Below are 24794 nucleotides of genomic sequence, written 5' to 3' on the forward strand. Positions count from 1 at the left end.
CAGAAATGCCAGTCTGTGTCCCAATTAGGTCCTGGGTCCTCCCCCTCACCCTCACTCACTCACCCTCACTCACCCTCACTCACCCTCAACCCCTCACTCACCCTCACTCACCCTCACTCACCCTCACTCGCCCTCACTCGCCCTCACTCACCCTCACTCACCCTCACTCGCCCTCACTCACCCTCACTCACCCTCACTCATCCTCACTCATCCTCACTCACCCTCAACCCCTCACCCTCACCCACCCTCAACCCCTCACCCTAACTCACACTCACTCCTCACTCACCCTCACTCATCCTCACTCACCCTCAACGCCTCACCCACCCTCAACACCTCACCCAAACTCACACTCACCCTCACTCACCCTCACGCTCACTCACTCTCACTCACCCTCAACCCCTCAATCACCCTCAACCCCTCACTCACCCTCAACACCTCACTCACCCTCAACACCTCACTCACCCTCAACACCTCACTCACCCTCAACTCCACAGTCACCCTCACACGCACTCACCCTCAACTCCTCACCCTCACACTCACACACTCACACCCCCTCACTCACACTCACACACACTCAATGACAATAACTCACACTCAGACTCACACACCCTCACGCTCACACACCCTCACCATCACCCCCCATCACCCTCACACCCCCTCACTCACACTCACTCACACTCAATGACAATACCTCACACTCACCCTCACTCACACTCAACGCCTCCACCTCAACTCCTCACCCGCACTCACCCTCAACACCTCAATCACCCTCAACACCTCACCCTCAACACCTCACCATCACTCACCCTCAACACCTCACTCACCCTCAACTCCTCACTCACCCTCAACACCTCACTCACCCTCACTCTCACTCATCCTTACTCACCCTCAACACCTCACCCTCATCTACGCAACGCCAATCATCTACTAAAAGACACTCAACTACGCAACGCCACTCAACTACGCAACGCCACTCAACTACGCAACGCCACTCAACTACGCAATGCCACTCAACTATGCAACGCCACTCAACTATGCAACGCCACTCAACTATGCAACAACACTCAACTACGCAACGCCACTCACACATGCAACACCACTCACACATGCAACGCCACTAAACAACGCAACACCACTCAACTACGCAACGACACTCAACTACGCAACAACACTCAACTACGCAACGACACTCAACTACGCAACGACACTCAACTACGCAACGACACTCAACTACGCAACGACACTCACACATGCAACGCCACTCACACATGCAACACCACTCACACATGCAACGCCACTAAACAACGCAACACCACTCAACTATGCAACGCCACTCAACTACGCACACATGCAACGCCACTGCCACATGCAACGCCACTCACACTGCCAACGCCACTCACACTGCCAACGCCACTCACACAGGCAACGCCACTCACACAGGCAACACAAATCACACAGCCAACGCCTCACACACAGGCAACACCTCTCACACACGCAACGCCACTCACACACGCAATGCCACTCACACACGCAACACCACTCACACACGCAACGCCACTCACACACGCAACGCCACACACGCAACGCCACTCACACACGCAACGCCACTCACACACACAACGCCACTCACACACGAACAACACTCACGTTGCCAATAGATCGCGCAGTACGACAGGTGGAACTATTACAATGGCAAATAACAATGCCTTTCACTGTTGTTATCATTTAGAATACATAAAGGGCTTTGTCATTTACACAACCATAGCTCAAACTTTCCTACTGCGAGACCTATTGGCAACGCCAGTGCTTGTTAATTTGAACCATCCGGACATTTGCTTTTTTACTGCCACATTTTTGCTTAAAGCTGTTAGCGCCAGGAAAAGTATGTGTTTTTAAAATTATTTTAACTATTTATTCCATCCCCCTCTGGATATTATGTATCATGTGTTTTCTTTAATGAAATGTGTAATGCTTAATGAAATGTTGTATCTGTAACTGTATGTGCTTTTATGGACATGTTTTTAAATGTTCCGAATAAAGCTTTATGAATTGAATTGATAGGCGATGTGTGAGTCTCTGATACAAATTAACATTCAGGCTGAGCTCAGGACAGAGCTAAGTTGCAATGAAAGGCTGACCCATGAGTTCACAAAGCCATCTTGGATCTGATGGTCCTATATGATCAAGCCTGATATCTTCAGACCTTTTTCAAAAGAACTGAACAGGACAAAGACCAAGGCAACATTTGGCAAGGGCTCTACAAAATGATGTAGGCTCTGTAGGAAGCCTCAATGAACTCCTTTGCAACTTTGAGAAGAGCAAAGTAGGACAGGATTGAGCATTGAGCATTGGTCCATGACATAATACTCACAAATGTACAGCTTCCTCCTCAACAAAGCCAGTTTGCCCTGAAAAGGAAGAGGTATGGGCAAGATCCAAGAGGGCTCGGTCTCAGAAATCTCTATGATGACATCTCAGTAGCCTCTGTTATCCTGAATGAAATGGTTAGGGAGTGTCTCTCCACTGAAAACAAGTCTAGAATGCCTTACAGTATCTGCAGTTAATCAAGATCAATCCACACTGTCATAGGCCCCCTTTGTTGTAGAACCTTACAACTCATACACACGTTCCTGAGCAGATTCCAACAATTGGTAATACCTCCCTCTAGTAGAGGTACTTCCCACTTCATGCACACAGGATGGTACCAAGCAGCAAACAACTTTCTACAGAAGATGTAGACTTCTCTATCTCAGGGGTAAGCTGGGAAACAATGTCCTGCAGGTCTGGAAGTCATTCCTTGGAAAATGTTCCAACCCATAATTTGAAACAGCCTTTGAAGACTTCCTCTCATAGGCAGAGCAGGCTTTATCTTTATAGCAAGCAGGGAAGTGCATGCCTATGCTTGCATGCTTTGCCACATTAATCCTAGAACTACTGGCTGAGCCAATGCATGTTTCAAACTCTTTCCAAAGCCACACTAAACCACAGTACCACTTACTCTGAATGTCTGGATACAGGATCATATAGAGCAGCCCCCAGCGCAAGGTGGCAGAGGTGGTCTCGGTGCCAGGGCCAAATAGGTCATTGGTAGTTAAGATAAGATTATCCAGACAGAAGATGTCGCTTGGGTTGTCCTTAGTCTGGAAGGGAAGAATAGGGACATGGGTCAGTGACTGTAGTGATGCTGCAGATCCTACTCCCATTGGTGTCAAAAATCATTCAGGTGACTCATTACTAGCCTGGGAATGTGAAAGTCGCGGTGGATCTATGCCTGTAAAATAAATAAGTAAAAGAGTAACAGTGTCAGCGAGGATTGTAGACCTCCATTCCGAATAACGGAGATGGTTAATCACTAGTCGCCAATGTTGGTATGTTGGCTTTCCAACTTGTTATCTTAGATTTACCCTTTTAAAGCTATTGGTTTCTCTGTCTTGCAGACTTTTTAATCAGGCTTACACAATAAAAATGAACATCAATCACTGATAGTCCCCATGATACACATGGACACAGGGTGTAGCCCTGGCATTTCCACACAACGAAGGTTAATGATTAAAACCCCTCCAATCACTGATTGGAAATGTGGGCAGGGAAATATGTAAGCAGACGGAAACAGAGGAGGGGGAGAGAGGATATATGGAAAAATTGTTCTGTGGGTGGTCCGGGGATCGACGATCGGCGCCATTTTGGATCGGGACGCTGGTCTTTAGGCGGGCGCCATCTAGGAGCGTCCTTGCGCTCCTCCCTCCATTTCTCCGCCTATTTAAAGTCGCTCTCTCCCGCGCAGCGGGAACGCGCAGCCGGACGCCGTCGCTTGCCGGAGTCTTGCCAGAGTCCGGCCCGTCTGCGCCCATCCGCGCTAAGGACGCGTTGGGCGCAGCGGGACCCTCCCGTTTAGTACCTTTGGGAGGTAGGATGATTGTTTACACCAGTGCATTGCTCCGGGCGATTGGGCAGTCCCTCCCACGGTGCGCTTCTGCACCTAACCATCCCTTGTGTGGCCCCTATCAATGTGCCTGCAAAGGATGGTCGCTCGACCAGCCAGCGGGTATTCGGGACTATGACATCTCTGCTGCTCCACCAGGAGACATAAGTGTACCTCAGCTGAGCAAGGGTCGTGTTCATGGTCTGCGGATATTAAACTTTAATACCAGATCTCTGGTTAAACATCATCTGTCTATCATGGACCTTATCACCGACGAGGAGCCAGATCTGTTTATCATCACTGAGACCTGGCTCCAGGACACCTACGCAGCCATAATTAATTTGGCTTGCCCCCCAGGATATTCACTTTTTACATGGAACCGCCTGTCTATAGGTGGAGGTATTGCCCTAGCTATAAAATCTACCTTTGCGTGCACCTGGACGGGTCTGCATATTGCAGGGTGCGAAAGCCCCCTGTTTAAGATCACTATCAGTCCCCAGTTCACGCTGTCTGGGATGGTCGTGTACCGCCCCCCAGGCAGTGATGTAGCATTCAGGGGAGCTTTCGCTGAGGCGGTTAGTACGCTAGCTAGTGACTGCGCCAATTTTTGCATCTTAGGTGACCTCAACCTCCATTTTGACAACCAACAGACCTCGGCCATCAGTGGTTTTCTGGCGGATCTGGAGGCCCTTCAGCTGACCCAACTTGTCACTCAATCTACACATGTGGCTGGTCACATTTTGGACCCGTTTTTTACTAACTTACCGGATGTCCAAGTTTTGGCTATTTCTCCAGTGGGTTGGACTGATCATTTTTTGGTGTCCATCTGGCTACCTCTCCCCGAAACCCCCATTATTCCATCTCCTAAGTGGATCCCTCGGCGGCACTGGAATAAGCTCAGGCTAGAGGACCTACATTACATCATGGCTGAAGAGCCACTAGGCCCTCTGTCCAACGTCACCTTGGGCTACGATCAATTCTGTAGCTGGATTACCAAGGCGCTCGACATACTGGTGCCTATCATCTCAAGCAAATCCAGCTCCAGGCAGTCGAGTCCTTGGTATGACAGTGCCCTCCGCGCTCTGAAGGGTTCATGTAGACGGGCAGAAAGGGAGTGGCGGAAGACGTATGATGCCGTCAAAAAAAACGCGTATTTGGCTTACGTCAAGCTCTACCATCGAGCTATTTGCAGAGCCCGCGCGGCGTTCTATGTGACGGAATTCCGTAACAGCCACAACCCATCGAAGACCACCTTTAAAGCCCTCAAAAATCTGATGGCTAAGAGAGCGGTTCCGCAAGTGGATGGTTCTACCTCCCATTGTGAGACCTTGGCCGCTTTCTTCTTGGAGAAAGTGAAGACCATTTATCAGTCGTTTCCCAGTACGACGATGACACTCACTCCTCTGAATGGCCCTCGCAGCTGCCCGGCATTACATTCTCTCCCTACTCTTTCCTGGGATGGGTTTGTCAAGTTGGCACAACGAGTCAAGTCCGGTTCTCCTGCGGATCCGCTCAGACCTGCCCTTTTTAGAGATCCTTCTTTTCAGGGGCGCACTGTAGTGTGTTCGCTGATGAACCTTTCCTTGACTTCAGGTACGGTTCCTGCCAAGTGGAAGCAGGCGGTGGTTTCCCCGATCCTGAAAAAACCATAATTGGATCCTTTAAAACCGGAAAACTACCGCCCGATTTCATTGCTTCCCTGGCCAGCCAAAGTCATGGAGGCTCACGCCAACCTGGCTCTATCCGAGCATATGGCCCGGGCCAATGTCCTCGACCCTACGCAGAATGGGTTCCGTGCTGGTCACAGCACGGAGACCGCCCTTCTGGCAGTGGTAGAACATCTGCGGAGTGTGTTGGATGCAGGTCAAACGGCAGCGCTTATTTTATTAGACCTTAGCGCTGCCTTTGACACGGTGTCCCATCGCATCCTTCTGCACCGCCTGGAGGACATTGGCATCTGTGGCTCTGCTTTGCAGTGGTTCTGTTCCTTCCTTAGCGATCACTCCTTCTGCGTTGCCACCCCTCCTTTTCAGTCCAAATTCCATCAGCTGGACCTGGGGGTCCCTCAGGGCTCCTCGCTGAGTCCCACGCTTTTCAATCTGTACGTACGGCCGCTGGCTGATGTCGCCAGGCAGCGGGGCCTAACCATGGTCTCGTATGCCGACGACACGCAGCTAGCGGTCACGATCAGCGGGGATGCCGAACAGGATGCCCCCAGGTTCCGAGATGGGCTGAGAGAGGTGGCCAGCTGGATGAATAACAACTGTCTCCAGCTGAACGCGAAAAAAACTGAGGTGATGATCGTTGGAAGGGGAGCGGATCGCTGGGGGACACCTGGTGGCCTCTGGAGTTAGGGCCGGCCCCTACACCAGTGATGGAACATAGGGCAGATGTAGGTAGCCCTTTACCGATCGGAATTGTCCGAAAATACCGATTTTCGGCCGTTTCCGATCGGTAAAGGGCTAGGGAGATGTAAGTGCACATATTCGGTAATTTTACCGAATCGTTATAATTACCGAATCGGTAATAAGTACCGATTCGGTAATAATTACCGAATCGGTAATATTTACCGATTCGGTAATATTTACCGATTCGGTAAAATTACCGAAAATGCTATGTGGGTAGCCAATTTTCTATTGGCACATGGCTTACAGAATCGGTATTTTACCATGGAATACAAATCCATGGTAAAATACTGATTCCTGTGTACATGCACATCTGTGCATGTACACATGTGCCATGTGACAGACAGACGTGCCCTTAGGGCATATCTGTGTGCCACATTGCACACATGCCCGTTTTGGGGGTGCTAAAGGGTGTCAAAGTGACACCCCCTGCACCCTTGTGAATTCTTTAATTACCGATTCGGTAAATACCGATTCGGTAATGCCTAATCATTCCTATGGGCTTCAAAGCCCTTAGGAATGAATGGGCATTACCGATTCGGTATTTACCGAATCGGTAATTAAAGAATTGTTAAGGATTCGGTAACGAATCCAGATGTTGGGACCTACATCCCATTTACCGATTTTGAAATACCGAATCGGTAAAATTCGGTATTTCAAAATCGGTAAATGGGATTTACCTACATCGGGCCCATAGAAACCTGGGAGTGTGGCTAGACCACACCCTTTGATTCACTACCCACACTAAGAGAGTGTCGGCATGCTGTTTCGGTGTCCTGCGTGGGCTAAGGCCGGTGCTCAAATTTTTTGATGCTCCGACGAGACAGTTGGTCATCCAAGCGACGATTATCTCCCGGCTGGACTATGCCAGCTCACTCCTGCTGGGAGTTAACCAATCTGAGATCGTTCGCTTGCAGCGTGTACAGAACGCGGCTGCGATAGCAGTGTTGGGTCTGCGGAGGTCCTGTCCTATTTCCAATACTCTGCGGTCCCTACATTGGTTACCAATCAAATGTCGAATCCACTTTAAGGCCCTTAGCCTTCCCTTTAAAATTTTAAAAGGACCGGCACCTGAGATCCTCAATAATCTCTTATCCGCCTATGTCCCGACTCGCTCTCTCAGATCTCTTGGGCAATCCCTCGCGGTTATCCCGCGTTTCAGGCTTAGCCGGATGGGCGGTCGTTCTTTTCGTGTGAGAGCTGCGGCTCTCTGGAACTCCCTCCCTTTGGAAATCCGCCTGTTAGAGGATCTATTAGCATTCCGTAGGGCCGTGAAAACTCACTTGTTTTAATCTCTTTTATACTGACTTCTGTACTTTTCTGTTTCCTTTTGCGTTGTGTTATGTTCACCTTTTCCTTGCGCCAGGACGCTCCTTAGCTGGAGCATCTGTGCGCAAAATAAATGATAATAACATAACATAACATAACATAACAAATATCACATGGATATAACTGCAGGAGTGTAGGGAAACCAGCGAGAAAGACAGACTGTAAATTCCACATGGGAATAAATACAGTAGAGGATGGGGGAGCAGAAGCATTTATATACCTCAGGGATATAACTACAGTAGAAGAGGCACAGGAAAGCTATATCCAGCAGTGGCTCCTCTGATATGGTGGAGGAGCATCGCCCCCGCCAGCTGCCTCAAAACGCCAGGATAATAAAAATAAAACGATAATAAACATGTTTTAGTATCGTTTTATTTTTCCTTTTTTACTGAGTCTTTGGGGGTGGGGCCATGGGGGATGACAGGCTGCAGACGGAGTGTTGGGCACTGTTAGTGCGCTTAACACTTTGGCTGGCCAAACCATCTCTGGCACTGAAGCGGTCTCCAACCCAAGCTGCGTTGCAGGGTTGGAGACAGCAGGCACAGGCTCCTAGTCTCCCTTGGAGCGCAAATTCAGAGCACTGAGGTCAATCCTAATGCTGCTCTCATGGCGACAGTGGAGTCTGGGAGCCTGCGAGGAGTGGAGCAGAAGAGTTTTCTTTTTTTATTTTTCCATTCCAGTTTTATTTTTTTATTTTTCCATCCCGCGACCCCTACCCCCTGCCCCAAACTCTTCCACAACACCAGCCGCTACTGGCTATAACATTGAAAACGAAATACATCAGGAGTATATAAATCAGAAGGAGTGAAGAGACATTTCAATGCCACATGAGAATAATACAGTAGAAGTATATAGTACAAAAATGAGAAGGGTGGTGTCAGAAACGTATAATGAGCTCAACTGCATAAGTACACTGGAACAGGAAGGGGGCTGGAAGGGTGTTAAAGAGAATTAAATACCTCAAGAAATAAATATAGAAGAAGAATGACTTGGTGGCGTGAGAGACACTTAAATACTTCAGAGATACAAACACAATAGCAGTTGTGTGGCTCTAGTAAAGAGAGTTAAGAAATGGAAAAGATGATGAAACCATCCAAGGAAAAATTGCTTAAAAAATAATAGAGGCTTAAGAGCCACGAAAGAGCAGAAGGCTAGTAGGCTCATTCAGAGTTACACGCAAAATTCAAAATTGAGTGCCAATGATCTTTGCGTCAATTTCATGTCAAGTGATATTTGCACTCAAACCCATAGTATTTTCTATGCAAATTCCTTTGTTATTCCTGGGACATTTTATATAGGCAAATTAGGTCAGAAGTGGCGGACATGTGTAGATTTACTCTGCAGAGAACTGCAACTGCTGGGTAATTCCCTTTCTGACATTCAAAACTCAGAGTGGTCAGCACACTCTTCTTAGGGGCACAATCAATGCAGGAGGTACATATATTTACACCATGTGGTTTATGTACCCCAAGAAATGGAGGGACTGTTAATGAGACTTAATGTAGGCTTTACATTGCTACAGCACATGGGGAGCAGAAACATCAATGGTCATTTACTAAGGGTTTGCATGTGATCCACACCTTGGATCACATCCCCCCTCCTAGAACACCACGTTGATGTTAGTACATGCTCATGCATGCAATTCGTAACAGTATGTTACAACAATACCATTTAGTCTACAACTTGCAAATGCCCCTCCCTGCGAACTTGGACTGTGACATATGTGTGAAACTGAATTTTGGTCAGTCAGTCAATACTCACATTTGTGTCAAGTAGTCCGGAGATCGAGTTTGGAACTAGAGGCGTGTGAAATTGTGTAAATCTATTTCTATACAATTCCTAGAATTACAACTAACTTTTTACAATTTACATGCCATTTGCAACTATTGTGGTGACTTCTTTGTTTAGAAGAGAATGTTAACTCTATACTAGAGATATGAGCATTTTTGGACCACCCCACACCCCACATCTTAAATTCTGGAAACTGATGTAACAATACCTTCTCCATTTCAACAAGGAAGGCATCAATTAAGTCCCTTGTCGTTGCAGGGTCAAAGGTCTGCTGGTGCTCCTTGATGATTTCTCTCATAAAGCAGAATATTTCCATCTGCGGTTGAAACACTTTCCTCTGCAGATAAGGGATGCGCAGCAACACAGGGAACAGGATCATCACCTGCGGGGCACAATGTGGAGGAAAACATGAGGTTGGGTATTTTAAAAGATAGGACTCCATGTATTGTACTCCAACAATGACAGTCAATGATTAGGTAGTGTACAAGTATAAACGTATGCTGATCCATTCAGATATCAGAAGACCAGCTTTATCTATTGTTGGAAACAAAAAGCTATGCTGGAATGCTCAAATGAATAGGTCATTAGTAGTTACTCTGAGCTGCCTTCCAGTATTTTAATTGTTTGGTGTGCCACTTCAAACAGGAACCATCTACATGCAATTGTTCTTGGTCCAGCCACTAAAATTGGCAGCTGGTTACTCAAACTTCTCTTTTATGGAGATTCTTTAACCCAACATTTTTGATTGAACTCATTCATCAATGCTACAGCCATGGTAGGTAGGTACCAAGTTTAATGACCGACCATATGACCACGGCACTAATGACGGCACTAATTCCAAGCAAGCAGGAATTCTGCCGAAGCCTACTGATCAGCCTTCCTCTCTCCTTCCGTCCCCATAGGATGAAGCGCTAAACTTATCAACAAGAGCCTTCTACAGTCCCCCAAGAAGTAACCCCAAATCATCCTACCATAACTAGATTAGTCTGTTATCAGCTTCAAACAGAGGTTTGTGCAAACCATTAATACTGATATTTAAGACAATCAATGATACCACTGAACACACACTCTCTCTCCAAAGTCTAACTCATCAGGTGTCTTTCACCCCCGGAATAACGCAAGAAAGCCAGGGGTAAGTTAAATGGGTTATTCAAGAAAGTATAATCCCTACATCAGGAGCATAGCTATTCCTCTGCCAGCTCTAGAGTAACTGACTTCACTGGAATGCTCACTGGTCACATAGAACACAGATGCAGGCTACCCCCACACCACACGTACCTATACAAAGTTCCTAACCACTGGCATTGTAAGACTCTTACAAATGAACAATGTACTGAAGGAATAGCAATACACAAACACATTTATAACTAAAATAAAACCTGCAAATGTATACAAGAACATCCAAATTCAATGATGCTCTGACTACTGAGCATAATCCTTAAAACATGCAGGTGGTTTGCGACAGAATCCCCATCAGTTGCCAAAGGAATCACCTGCACCTAACACTGGGGCAATACTAAGTCGTTCAGAGGGCCTGCTCATGTACCATCACACATTACCATGAAAGCGCTGTTGCTTTGAACCTCACCAACCTGACTTTGACCACCTCTCTGATATAAAGCCACTCCTCTGTTGTTTCAGCTCTCACCATTCTCGAAAACCACAGAAAAGGCCATTAAGGCCTTACCTTAATGCCGCCCTGAACTTTGACAAATCTTCTCCTTTCAGAGCACAACGAATGTTCACCCAGTTACCCTCCTGAGTATGTGGGATATGTTTCTGGTCCTAGATACGCTCTTCCATCTGTGTGTCCGAAAACGCTGTTCCTTTCATCCATGAGGACTAACTTGGTGCCTGCCAGCCTTTCCCTCTTAAGTTCAAATTGGGCACTTTGAGTGACAACATGAACACTGATGCAATGTCCATCTTTACACCACCAAAATCACGTCCTCCTGCTACAGCCATTTGAATCATGCCCTTGATCAATGTCTACGCCCTCTCCACAATACCATTACTTTGTGGGTTGATAAATGAGGTACAATTATGTACAATACCATGTGACTCCAAAATACTACCCATCTCCCCAGAAACAAATTGTGTTCCATTATCAGTTATGATAAGATTGGAAACACCTTTCTCCAGGAAAATCTTCTTCAACAAAAGAATAGTAGCTCTAGTAGTAATCTCCCTCATGAATTTGACAATTAACCACTTCCGAATGAACATCCACCACTATCATGACATACTTCCATTCACTCCTCAGCTCATGTATATAGAGGAATGGCGGTATAATTGATAGAAAATGGGCGCCTACAAGGGAAATTCCACTTAATATTATAATTGTTTCCATAGTTGACACGCTGCTGCAAGGTAGAGAGAACCACCAGCCTCTCTAGAAATGTGGCCTAAGCAACAAACAACGTAATTACTGATCCTCAGCACTCGTGATATATAAATGACATAAGTTACATTTGTTAGTCACACAGAATTAGCAAAAATAATCAATCCAGGTTATTTATTTGCTCTTTTATTCTTTCTTCGAGCTTTTCATTGTGAATGGATTCCAAGCCAACACGTGTTTCGTCGCCTCAGTATGGTTGTACATGCAACTTTTTCAAGGCTAAGTAGAGATATGGTACACAGTCACTAATATAGTTACAGTAATGGCTATATATTTGCAATGTTATTCTTGTGGCAAACACTCCAGTGTGATAGGTTCACTTGTTATTAATTCGCCATATCTTGCTGTGTAGGTACATGCATAAAAGTGCAAACATGGTTTCCAAAACACACAGAAGTGAGGTCCCATAACAGGTCTGAGGATGCTCTATTCTTAAGATGTCTATTATTGATGTCCATGTGAAACGATGTGTTTGAATATAGTTCTATTTGTATAGTAACTAAAAACCCTTGACGCACCAATGCATCACACAGTGACAGAAGATAGAACCAAAACCACTAGTGAGAAAACAAGTCATAAGCAAGTAAGTAAACAAAAAATCAACCAACCTTCAGTATTCACTTTTATAACTTCTATAAACCAAAACCAAGAGAACACAAACACATCAGTATTCAGAGACAGAACTCAATCCTTTCAATAGAACTTAAAGTCATTGGCATTATAAACATAAAGTTCAAAGATCAACCTACTTAGAGAGTGGTGATAATTCCAACCCACACTGTCCTGTGGCGTGGGGTAATTCGTATAGCTGCTAGGCTTCGATTATAAAATCCTTTCCTTTAATATCATTGTTCAGTAACTGTAGGAGTAAATCAGACACAAGAAGTCTAAGCTTATGTTTATACTTCTAAAACTACTTATTTCTGCACCGTTCAAGAGTCCATGAACGTTTCAATCCCAATATGCAGTCCTAGACATAATATAACGCCTGACCTCTCCGATTGTAATAGCCATTAATAGTGAACTTATATCTACAAAACTCCTGGGACAGCGTATACAACCCCCATATTATCTGATTTCCTCTTTAGTCGGGCAATACTAAAAAACCATGCCGCCTTACATAAATAGAAACGGTATCAGCTGTGTAATACACAAAGTTCTTAAATACCCTAAGTACGGGTCCCAGTATCTATCCCTCTCTTACCTTGATCCGAGTTGCCGATAAACGTCCTCTCCCCTCACACCAGGTTTCTCGAGTACGAGAGCCCCAAATCACGTGATTGGCGTTCTTATGCCACTGTCATGTTCACGAGCTATGAGCCTGCTAAGCATGATTAAAGAACCATATTAGAGTGTACACTAGTGTATCCAAAGACAGTAAAAACGTCTATTCACAAAATGTTGTGACCAAACTAGTTTTCCCAAAAATATAAAAATGTTAATTTCTAGCTACGGGCCATGTTACTTGCTAGTATTTCGAAAGGATTAAAAAAAACCTTATTATTGGATGACGTTCCTATTATAAATCCTCAATGTTGTCCATGATGTAGGGCATTCCGTGCTCAGTTCAAACTAAGTGTCTCCTGGGTGAAAACAATAACTTAAACCAAAATATACCTCTCGGTTGGGATCGTCTCAAAAATACTGTTACAAGCCATCTTCACAGATGAGGCCGCCATTTTGAAATGTGTCGAATACACATTTTCACCAAGTGCTTTCTCGGGTAAACACTATTTAAGATCACATAGCGGTAATATATATGTATACTTAGGCTGTCTCATCATGACAATTTTGACCATATTGAGTAACATAGTCATTCAAAGGGCAGTCGCATCTGTGATTCACAAAACTCTCGCTATGTTACCATGGGTGCATGTGTAGGGTATCAAGACAATTTATCAGCTCATTATTACTATGAGGTGAAATATAAGAATGACCATCTTTGTCAATTAGCCCTACTAATTTGTCAATTATGTCCTGAACTATTCAGGTCAGTGACTAGTGTTATGTTCATTCTCAATACACAATTTGTATAAAACTGATACTTCATCAAGAGCATAGTAAAGTGGCAGTTCATACAGCAGTTTATATATAGGATACTGACTTCTAGCCAGTCTCATGTGCTCCTTCTGACACTTATCTTCCCAAAAAGTAGTGCATTTCATGATCCACATTCAGACCCAGGTCAGTCATACATATTTTCAGAATCCATGAGGCCTCATTTCTCTGTAGGCTCAACTCTCTATTGCCTCCCCTGGGATGTGTCAATGTCTGTTCTATCCCATAAAATAAGATTTGTTCTTACCTTGATCAGGCCATTCCCAAATGTGTGTTTGAAATTGGATATCTGATGTCACCCTGTTTCACGGCCCTCATATGTTAACCAATCCTTTCGCGCAATGTTCTGATTTTGCTCCCCACATATTTTTGTTGCATCTGCATTCAATTATGTACACCACAAATTTCGTATTGCAGTTGATGTTAGTCCTAATCTTATAGAGTCTGTTTTCCGGACCTATAAAATCCTTTTTCCTATTGCTTGCCCATTTACAGGCTGTCCAATGACCACAACCATAAAACCCCACCGTATGTGATGTAAGCCAATTTGTGTCAGTTCTGGGTGTAGGGTAACTTGGACTCAACATATTTGTGAGACACATGCCTCTCCTATATGTTCTTTCCGGTCTACTATTAATCGATCCAATCAATGATGTGTCCTCTCTCAGGATGTGCCAGTGTCTGCTAAGAGTTTTGACAAATACATTAGATAGGCTATTATAGTTAGTGACCATTCTTATTTTATCATCAATTGTCTTTTGATTTGTCCGTTCTTTCAATGTTTCCTGTCTTTTCATTTTTCTGGTCCTAGACCTTGCCCTCTCTAGGGTATGTCTGCCATAGTCCCTCTTTTTGAAGCGTGCCATCATGGTTTCTGCGCATTCTTCAAATTCAGGGTCGTAACTACAGTTACGTCTTGCTCTGACTATTCTCCATATGGGATTGCAATAATCTGGTGTGCGGGGTGCGAGCTAGATGCATGCAGGATTGAGTTGCAAGCAGTCGTCTTGCAGAATAGCCGGCTATGAATCTGATTTTCATTTATGTAAAGTTCTGTATCTAGAAATGCAATTTTATCTTTGCTAAATTCATAAGTGAATCTGATATTGAAGGCATTGCTATTCAAATGTTCTACAAATTCAACCAGTTTGTCAGTGTCTCCTGTCCATACCATAAGACAGTCATTGATATATCATCCCCAAAACAGGATGGAATCATTCCATTTCATGCCCATGGAACTCCAGATCCATATCTCTTATATTTCACCTCATAGTAATAATGAGCTAATAAATTGTCTTGATACCCTACACTCTCAGCTCCTGCACAGGGCCAATAAAATCCAGATTTAGTGTATGCCATGGTTTGTCAGGATCAGATATGTGACCCATGTTTGATTTAACTCCTACTCCTAATCTTGTTTCTCCCTCCTTGCACACATCACAGTTCTCTCAACCCATTAATCCACTTGTTCGCCCATCCCACCAATTTTCACTCTTCCTAGTTTTGGTTTGCCCAAGATGCCCCTCATGTGCTATTCCTATCAATGCTGTCCAGAGACCACACAGTGGCACACGTTTCTCACCTCTCATCAACACCATGTCTTCACAAAAGGACAATTCCTCAAGAACTTTCAAATAAGGTCTGACAGATACTGGCACAGTACTTTCCCTCCTACTGCCTAATATAACCAACCGTTTAGCTTCTTTGATTATGTGATCCAAGGCCATCTCCTTGACCCAGTCATCTTTAGAGAACATTTTTCATGGCGTAGAGTCAAACCAGCATCCTTCACTCTGTGGTAAATAAAGTATTACCCTGTCATAATTTCTATAAATAAACAAAGGGTCATGCATTAAATGAGAGGCAGAGTCCGTGGTGTCCGATTCAAAAAGGGCTTTATTTCAATAACTCGAGTTAAGGGAGAATCGGTTCCATTTTTTTTTTTTTTTTTTTTAAACCTTTATTTGGAGACAAGTAGGTACAAGGGAAGTGTACATTCAAAACATACAGTCACATTCGGCCATTACAGTGGTACGTCAGTACCCAAAAAGCGTACAAAACAGAAATGCATAAGGAGACACGAGGAAGTACAGGGCAAGGCATCAGTCAATACAAGGAACAACAGCGAAATGTGCAGGAGATATTAAAATACAATGATCCAGCATGGACAGGCGCGCCAATAAGACAATGCAATAGGAATACAGTACAGTAGCGGAGACCACGTGAGCTAGAGGGGACACAATTATGAGGAGCACTGGATAGAGGGGTGCCGCACAAGGATACAATCCGAATTCCCAGCAAAAAAAAAAAAAAATCCCATCCCGTTGTCATCAGCCTATCCCCTCACGGTCCTCAAGTTCAGAATCAGAGTCCCGCGCAGCCCTGGTCAGGAGGTACACCTGGAGCGGACTCCAAAAGTCCTTTGGTCTACATCGAACAGGCATCAATTCAGAATAGATATTATACTGATCCTGACAGTAAATGAGGTCAGTCACCCAGTCCTGAAAACGCGGCACCCTACCACGACCCCAGCAACAAGCAACCCTGCGCTTAGCCAACAACAGGGCCACGTCAACAAATCTACGGTGAGAGGCAGGCACATCCTTAGAGAAGCCAAGTAACATCACTAAGGGGTCAAACGCCACCCCATCCTCCGCCATAACCTGCAGGGCCTCGTGAACCTGAGTCCAATATTCCAAAACCCCCGCACAGCTCCAAGCCAAATGCAAAAAGCCAGCGCCTTCCGCTCGACACCTAGCACACCTGTCATCCTCCGCCAAATGAAACCGCAGTTTCCTCGCCGGGGTATAGTAGTACCTCTGAACAAACTTGTAATGGATAATTTTAAGGCGACAACTAGAAGAGACATTGGCCGTGAGCCCGCAACAATATTTCCACTGCTCGTCCGTAATAGGAGCACTCAATTCGGCATCCCACTGCTCGCGCACCCGATTGGTCGGGACCGATCGCTGTCGGCGAATAGCCCCGTATAACTTCGACACCAGGTGTCGCCCATCTGAAACCAGCAGCACATGAAGGGGGAGGGTCACCCCAGGCTCCGAAGGGTAGTCCGGTAGCAGAGCACGCATGCCCTGCCGCAGGCGGACAAAATAGAACAGGTCTAAAGGGGAGCAAGCAGCCGACCCGAAGAAATGAGCCTGCGTACGAAAGGCACCTTCATGAAACAAGTCGCCCCACGTAAGAATACCTAGCCGCTTGCACATCCGCTGAAACCCCGACTCCAACAACAGCGACGGATCCGGATGATAAGACAGAGGCAAGGCCGGCGAGTAGAGAAAGGAAACGTCTAGCAACCGGGCCGTCCGCTTCCAAGCATCCACCGTGCATGTCACCGTCGTGCGGGGCGTGTCCACATCGGACACCGTGCCCAAAACCATCCCCTCCAGTGGGAGCGGGTGAGCGACCCAATGCTCAGCAGCTATCTGGGGCATGAATGGCGTGGGGCGCATCCAATGATAGGCATAGTGTGCCTGAGCGCTGAGATAATAGAGTTCAAAATCAGGGACGTCGAAACCGCCGTCAGCATAAGGCAACGTAAGGGTAGCCCAGGCCACCCGTGGCTGCTTGCCCCCCCAGAACAATCGCAGAAGCTCAGAACGAAGTCTACGAAAGAAGTAAGCACCAGGATGATATGGGAGGTTTTGAAAGAGATAAAGAAAGCGGGGCAGAACCACCATCTTGATAAGAGACGCCCTGCCGGCCATGGAGAGAGGTAAAGACATCCACCTGGTGACGTCATCCGCCAGTTTAGTAATGGCCACACCATAGTTGAGCCGAACCGCGTCTCCCCGATCCAAGGATAAAACAATACCGAGATAGCGCAACTCCGAGTCACACCATTCCAGAGGGTAGTCAAGGGGAAACCTGGCCACTGCAGATGTGAGGGGGAAAAATTGAGATTTCCGCCAGTTGATATGAACCCCGGAAACGCCACCAAAAGCGACCAGCTCCCGCAGGAGCGTATTAAGGTTGTTCTCAGGGTCCTTGACATAAAGTGTGACATCATCGGCGTACAGAGAAATGCCGACCTGCCGCTGAAGACAATTAAAGGCGCTCTGCTGATGAAACTGACGTATCCTACAGGCTAGCGGCTCAATGGCGATAGCAAACAAGAGGGGTGAGAGGGGGCAACCCTGTCGGGTCCCTCTCGTGAGAGGGAACGAGGGGGACAGCACCCCATTCACTACTACCCTCGCCATCGGGTCAGTATACAGAAGCTTAACCCAAGAGATGAAAATCCTGGGGAAACCCATCCGACAAAGAACATCAATAAGGTAGCCCCACTCGACAGAGTCGAACGCCTTAGTGGCATCAAGAAAAACAGCGGCAACCGGGACAGCGGGATCGATGGTCGACACAAGCGAAAACAAAGTGCGAAGATTGTGAGAGGTGGCGCGGCCGGGCACAAATCCCGACTGATCAGGCAACACGATAACGGGCATAAGTTCGGCTAATCTCACCGCCAATACCTTCGCGAGAATTTTAACATCGCAGTTGAGCAATGAGAGGGGCCTGTAGGAGCCCACATCCAGTGGATCCTTACCTGGCTTGAGCAGCGACGTGATGGCGACCTCCCGCATGGACCTCGGAAGGCATCCCTCCTCCAGAGACTCATCAAACACCTCACGGAGCACAGGGGCCATGATGTCAATATAACACTTATAAAATTCAGCAGGAAGGCCATCCAGGCCGGCGGCCTTCCCATTAGAAAGGGACATGATGGCATTCCTGACCTCCTCCACCTCCAGGGGCCTGCCCAAGAACTCACGATGACCATCCGAGAGCCAACAGAGCGCCAGCTCATCGAGGAAGCCACCGTATCGAGTCTCACCCGTCTGCTGTGTCGTGTAAAGGTGTGCATAATGATCAATAAAAGTGCGCTGAATCTCCGATGTGTCTCGACAGCGAGTGCCATCCGGAGACACCAATTCCAACACGTCCGACCCATGCCTAGGATGTCTAGTAAGGGCAGCGAGGACCTTACCGGGCCGCTCCCCCTCGCAGTATCGCCTCGCCGTCCAGTATTTCCCCCTGTGCTTAGCCTCCCGAGCAGCCTCCTCCTCATACTCGGAGAGCTTAGTGCGGAACTGTGCCAAAAGGACGGGGTCCGAAGTCACCTGCATCCTGCGCTCCAAGTCTCGCAAGTCCGCCTCCAATCTCTCGAGGGTCCGAACAATCAGACGGAGTACCCCACAACTTTTAGAAATAGTGACACCCCGGATCGTAACCTTGAATGCCTCCCAAATGACCTTAATGCTCTCCACAGAGCCCTTGTTTCTAGGGAAGAACGCCTCCACCTCCGCACCGAGTTCCTCCTTGAACACCGGGTCAAGCAAAGCAGTCGGAAACAGACGCCAAGGCGGGCGCGGCCTGTGCAACCCGGGGACAGACAAATCAACCTTCACCGGACAATGATCTGAATACGTCCGAGCCAAATGTGAGGCCCCCCTTAGGCCAGCCATCAACCCTCTAGTGAGAAATACATAGTCCAGTCTCGCCCATGAACGAGCATGTGTGGTGTAATGGGTGCCCTCCTTAGTGGCAGGGTGGGTGTACCTCCAGCTGTCAACCATCCCAGCCTCCTCCACTATCCCCCGCAGCACATCCCTTGCTTGTACATTGTACTGAGGGCTACCCTCCGATCTGTCCTTCTGGGCCTGAAATGCAAAATTAAAATCACCCCCCCACACAATGTGAGTAGCATCCACAGCAAGAACATGACCCCACAGAGTGACAAAAAAGATTGGCGTATCAACATTGGGAGCATAGCAATTAACAAACAGTACAGTGGTCTGCCCAAGCCGTCCCCACAGCAGCACATAGCGCCCCTCAGGGTCCCCCAAAGATCCAAGTTCCTGGAATGCGAGCGATTTCTTAACAAGGGTAACAACCCCACGAGCATAAGAAGAGTATGAAGCGAACCCCCTGGCCGCAGCCCACCTTCCGCCGAAAGTGGGGGAGGGAGCGGGACGCAGATGCGTCTCCTGGAGAAAGGCAACTTGAATAGCATGCCTGTCCAAGTACTGTATCACACTGCGACATTTCCTGGCATCATTAAGGCCCCGTACATTCCAGGACAAAATCGAAATCTGATCTACAACAGCAGTTGACATCACGTAACGTAAGGGCCCCGCAGGACCCTATAACCAAATACAGGGCATCCGACTACCAGCAACAGCCATCGATAGGTCCGCGCCCCAGGGCACGGGCAGACCTCCACATACACTCCAGGCATTTCCCATTCATCTCCAAAACAACCAAACAAGAACACAACAACTCCCCCCCAACCGCCCCATCCACGCAGCAAGCACTCGGGACAGCCTACGCGCCGCGCGTCGCCAAGCCATTCCACACGGCCCAAATCACGCACACGTGATACGCTCGCAGAGTGCGCCCCGGCACGTGGCAGCCTAAAATGGCGGCCGGCGCGCTCGGGCCCAAAATGGATGGGAGCACGGATCCCAGAACCCGTCCCGTAAGATAGGAAAGTGGAACAGCCCGGAGAGCGGGCGCCACGACAAGTCCGTACACTCGAACAACTGCAGCAGCCACCAAAGCGCAACAAAAGTCCCGGGCAAACAGACATGGACAGCTTCAACCCCCCCACACCCACCCACCTGACACCACCCCAACTATCAGGCCACATACACCCCTCCCCCTCATCCCCCAACACACATCCAGTCAACCAACATAGGACTAGAATCCAAACAAAAGGTAAATATGGGGCACACCCTCCGGGGAACCTTCCAGAGGTGCACGACGCCACTCCCTCACGCCACGCCAGTGTCCGCGCCAACAAGCATCAGGCGGCCCCAGGCGCAGCGCGGGGGGGTGGGTGCCCAGAGCGCGACATCACATAACACCACCCCGCGGTGCCATCCCAACCCCACAGGAACAGCAAAACGCACTCACTCATCATAATACAGACATAACCCACGCACCAGCAAAAAAAAAATCAAAAACGGACAATAGCTAGGCCGCACACACTGAGAAGGAAGCCAGCAGGCCCCAATACAAAAAGTTACATAACCACAATACTACAAAAACCGGAAAGATGATAGACAAAGTCCAAAGTCACCAGCATCAGGCGACCTCCTCCTCAGCAGCCGAACGTTCACCCTCCGGATCTCGATCGTCGCCACGATCCGCAGCAGCGCGCTCAAGGCGCTTCGCAAAGTCCTCAGCATGCTGTGGGTTGGTGAAAAAATGTTGTTTAGCCTGGTGCGTCACTCGAAGTTTAGCCGGATAAAGCAAGGCGTAGTCCACTTGAAGGTCCCGAAGCTTCCTCTTCACCCCCAAGAACTTCCGACGCTGGTCCTGTACCATCGGTGTGAAGTCGGGGTACATGGTGAAAGATACCCCCTCGAATGAGAGAGACCTGTTAGTGCGGGCAGCCTGAAGAGCAGCGTCCCGATCACGATAATTCAATAGGCGCGCAATGATGGGACGCGGTGCAGCCCCAGAGGCCGGACGAGGTCCCAAAGTCCGATGCGCTCTCTCGACGATGAACTGGGACGAGAAAACTTCCGCTCCGATGGCGCCCACCAGTAGCCTCTCCACATAAGTCTCCATTTTGCCCACATTCGTGGACTCCGGCACACCTACAATGCGCACGTTGTTGCGCCTACTCCTCGCCTCCAACTCCTCGTTCTTGGCGGCAATGACACGCAAGATATTGTCCATCCGCGCCAGCTGGGTGGTATGAGTGGCCGCCGTGTCATCATGGTCCGAAATGCGCTGTTCCGCCGCCGTCAAGCGCTCCTCATGCACGTCCAATTTCTGAACGACCGCATCCATGCGCGACGATATCTTGTCCACTTTGTCCACGATAGTGGCGAACCCTTGCCTCATCTCCTGCATCATTTGGGCAAAGTCCGGCGGAGGTGGGTGCGGGACACTCTCAGCGACATTCGGGGGGGGGGACCGCGAAGTTCCAGCTTCCTGGAGCGAACGCGCCCCACGCCTGGCCCCTCCAGAGTCAAAGGACAGTTTGGACTGTTTAGTGTCCGGCTTCCCCATAACGGTGGTACAGAAGGGGAACGAGGCAAGTGGAGGTCAGGATACAGGTCGGGCAAGGGACCCGACCAAGCAGAAAGCAGCTCGAATCGTGGGGGCACAAGCAGGCCAGCACGCCCCGCCACTCCCACCGATGAGCAAAGGCCGTCGCCGTTCCCAGCCCAAGGTGGCAAACCTTCAGAATCCAAGTATTAAATCCGTGGCACTTCCGCGGGCGATGATATCTGGACAGGCAGATGAGAGAGCCAAGAAAAGTCCGACAACCCGAGAGAACCAAGCGTCTCGCCCGGCCAGCGAACAGGCCTGGCGGAGAAGGGCGGAGCTAGGCCTACACCCCACGTGCAGAGCCCCGGACTGGCATGAACAGCGACGCCGGGCAAGATGGCATCAGACTTCCAGAGCGCGAGTCGGAGAAACTTGGGACCCACAGAACTTCGGCCAGCAACCTCCGAATGGCACAGGAGTTGGACCGTGGGTGGACAGCCGATATCCCAACCGAACCGTGGGGTCAGTTCAGGGCGCAGCGATGGTAATCAGGATACCTAGGCGGATAATAGCTCCGGGCAGCGGGAGCCTCACAACAGTGCGGCCATTCCGCAGTGCGCCCTCTAGCGCCCCCGAGAATCGGTTCCATCACCACTAAGGTTCAAGAAGGGTCTTCTAAACTTTATTCACAGAGTACAATATTTATACATTCAATTTCGCATAGAGGAGGAGCGCTCCAGGCAGAGCAAGAGAAAGAGAGATAAGAGCATGTGGGCGTGCATGAGGGCGTACACTTGAGGAGTCATAGGTGAGTCATAGGTGGGTGGATACATGGAGGGGGTTTGCATGGCCAGCTGGAACCTTTGCCCTACTTGTGTGCGCAACTTGATCATGACGTGCAATTGACGTGTAACAGGGGGGAAGCTGACTTTCGGTCTAGTAGGGAGGCCTTCAGTGTCAGGGCGACCTGCACGTCTGGTATTATCTGATATCTTAAGTCCAGAGATGTATTATCTGAAGCAAAGGTCGCTCATCACCAAGAGCCGGTGTGGGCATATATTTCTTCGTTCATTGCGTGGGGGCTTTGGGCTGTCTATGGATGCGAGCTCTGCAAATCACTTAAACGGAGACAGAAAGGCTAAGCCCTATCTCTGCAGACGGGTTCTGTTTACCTTCTTCACCAGGCAGGAATGTGATTCTGTAGAGCAAGCAGATAACTGTTGTGCAAAATACTGTCTTGGCACCCCGGGCTGGGCCCCTCTCGGCTTAGCCAAAGGTATGCGAGGTCAGGGATACGTAGCTGCAGCCCTCAGAGTGTCTGGAGGCCTGAAACCTCAATTCGGAGACTGGCTCTGGCTGAGCCACAAAATGGGTTCTTCTCGAGTTTAAAAGTGCACAATGCAAACACATAGGCCACATGGGCCTCAGTGCGATATTAACGTTTCTTGATGACTGACATCCTAATGTGGAACGTAAATGCAGAGGCCTCATTATTCAGGCCATAGAGAGGGAAATGCATGGGTGACATGCACATACACTAAACATTGGGGTACACGCAGGGGACACATTGGCCATGTAAAATTTCATTTTCCTCAACTCTATGCAATGACTGCCTGAAAATCATGTTGTGTTGCTCAGTTGTGACACTGAAAATCAAAATGTCAACCTTTAAACACAGGATATTCCTCATGCCTTTAAACACTTTGTCCATCATTCTTTGGAATACTCTAGCTGCTGAGCAAAAACCAAAGGGCCTATGAGTGATTGGAATGTGCTCTGCATGGTGATAAAGGACATGAGGGATTTGGAATCTTCATGTAGTTTAATTTGGTGGTAGGCATTTTTCAAATCAAGTTTGGAAAAATACCTACCACCATCCAATGCCAAAATTAATTTGCTAATATTGGGTAATCAATCAATCAATCATTCAAAGCAATTGTATAGCGCACTACTCACCCGGAGGGTCTCAAGGCGCTAGGGGGGGGGGGTCCGCTACTGCTCGAACAGCCAGGTCTTGAGCTGCTTCCTGAAGGCAAGGTGGTCCTGGGTCAGGCAGAGGTGGGTCTAGAGGGAGTTCCAAGTCTTGCCGGCGAGGTAGGAGAAGGACCTTCCCCCTGTGGTGGCTCTTCGGATGCGGGGGACGGCGGCGAGGGCGTGGCCGGTCGATCGAAGCTGGCGTTTGGGAGCGTAGAAGTTGAGGCGGCTGTTGAGGTATCCTGGGCCTTGGTTGTTCAGGGCTTTGTGTGCGTGGGTAAGGAGACGGAAGGTGATTATCTTGTTGACCGGGAGCCAGTGCAGGTCTCTCAGGTGTCCGGAGATGTGGTTGCGACGGGGGATGTCCAGGATGAGTCGTGCTGAGGCGTTCTGGATCTGCTGGAGTCTCTTCTGGAGTTTGGCGGTGGTTCCGGCGTAGAGGGAGTTGCCGTAGTCCAGTCGGCTGGTGACGAGGGCCTGGGTGACCATCTTCCTGGTCTTGGTGGGGATCCACTGGAAGATCTTGCGTAGCATGCGTAGGATGTTGAGGCACGACGAGGAGACGGCGTTGACTTGTCTGGTCATGGAGAGGGAGGAGTCCAGGATGAAGCCCAGGTTGTGTGCGTGGTCTGTTGGTTTGGGTGCGCTGCCACCAGGAGTCGTCCCAGGCGGAGGGTGAGGATCCCAGGATGAGGACTTCCGTCTTGTCCGAGTTCAGTTTCAGGCGGCTGTTCTTCATCCATTTGGCTACCTCTTTCATCCCTTCGTGTAGGTTGGCTCTGGCGGTGGCGGGGTCGTTGGTGAGGGAGAGGATCAGCTGGGTGTCGTCGGCGTAGGAGATGATGTTGAGGTTGTGCTGGCGTGCGATGGCTGCGAGGAGACTCATGTAGAC

General features: G+C 48.4%; 1 protein-coding gene across 2 annotated transcripts in view; it reads right to left on the minus strand.

Moving 5' to 3' along the window:
* LOC147747983 (cytochrome P450 2D15-like) overlaps positions 1-24794 on the minus strand; it is a 464117-nt gene that overhangs the window by 155685 nt on the left and 283638 nt on the right. Inside the window, exons 5-6 of one of the 2 annotated variants that reach the window (XM_086957525.1) lie at positions 9656-9829; positions 2999-3140 (exon numbers count right to left, since the gene is read on the minus strand). In XM_086957525.1, coding sequence (XP_086813651.1) covers positions 2999-3140; positions 9656-9829 — 316 coding nt within the window. The remainder of the gene's footprint in view (positions 1-2998; positions 3141-9655; positions 9830-24794) is intronic. The other variant, XM_086957535.1, reaches the window with a different exon arrangement.

Source organism: Lissotriton vulgaris, chromosome 1_1, assembly GCF_964263255.1.
Source record: "Lissotriton vulgaris chromosome 1_1, aLisVul1.2, whole genome shotgun sequence".
NCBI lineage: Eukaryota > Metazoa > Chordata > Amphibia > Caudata > Salamandridae > Lissotriton > Lissotriton vulgaris.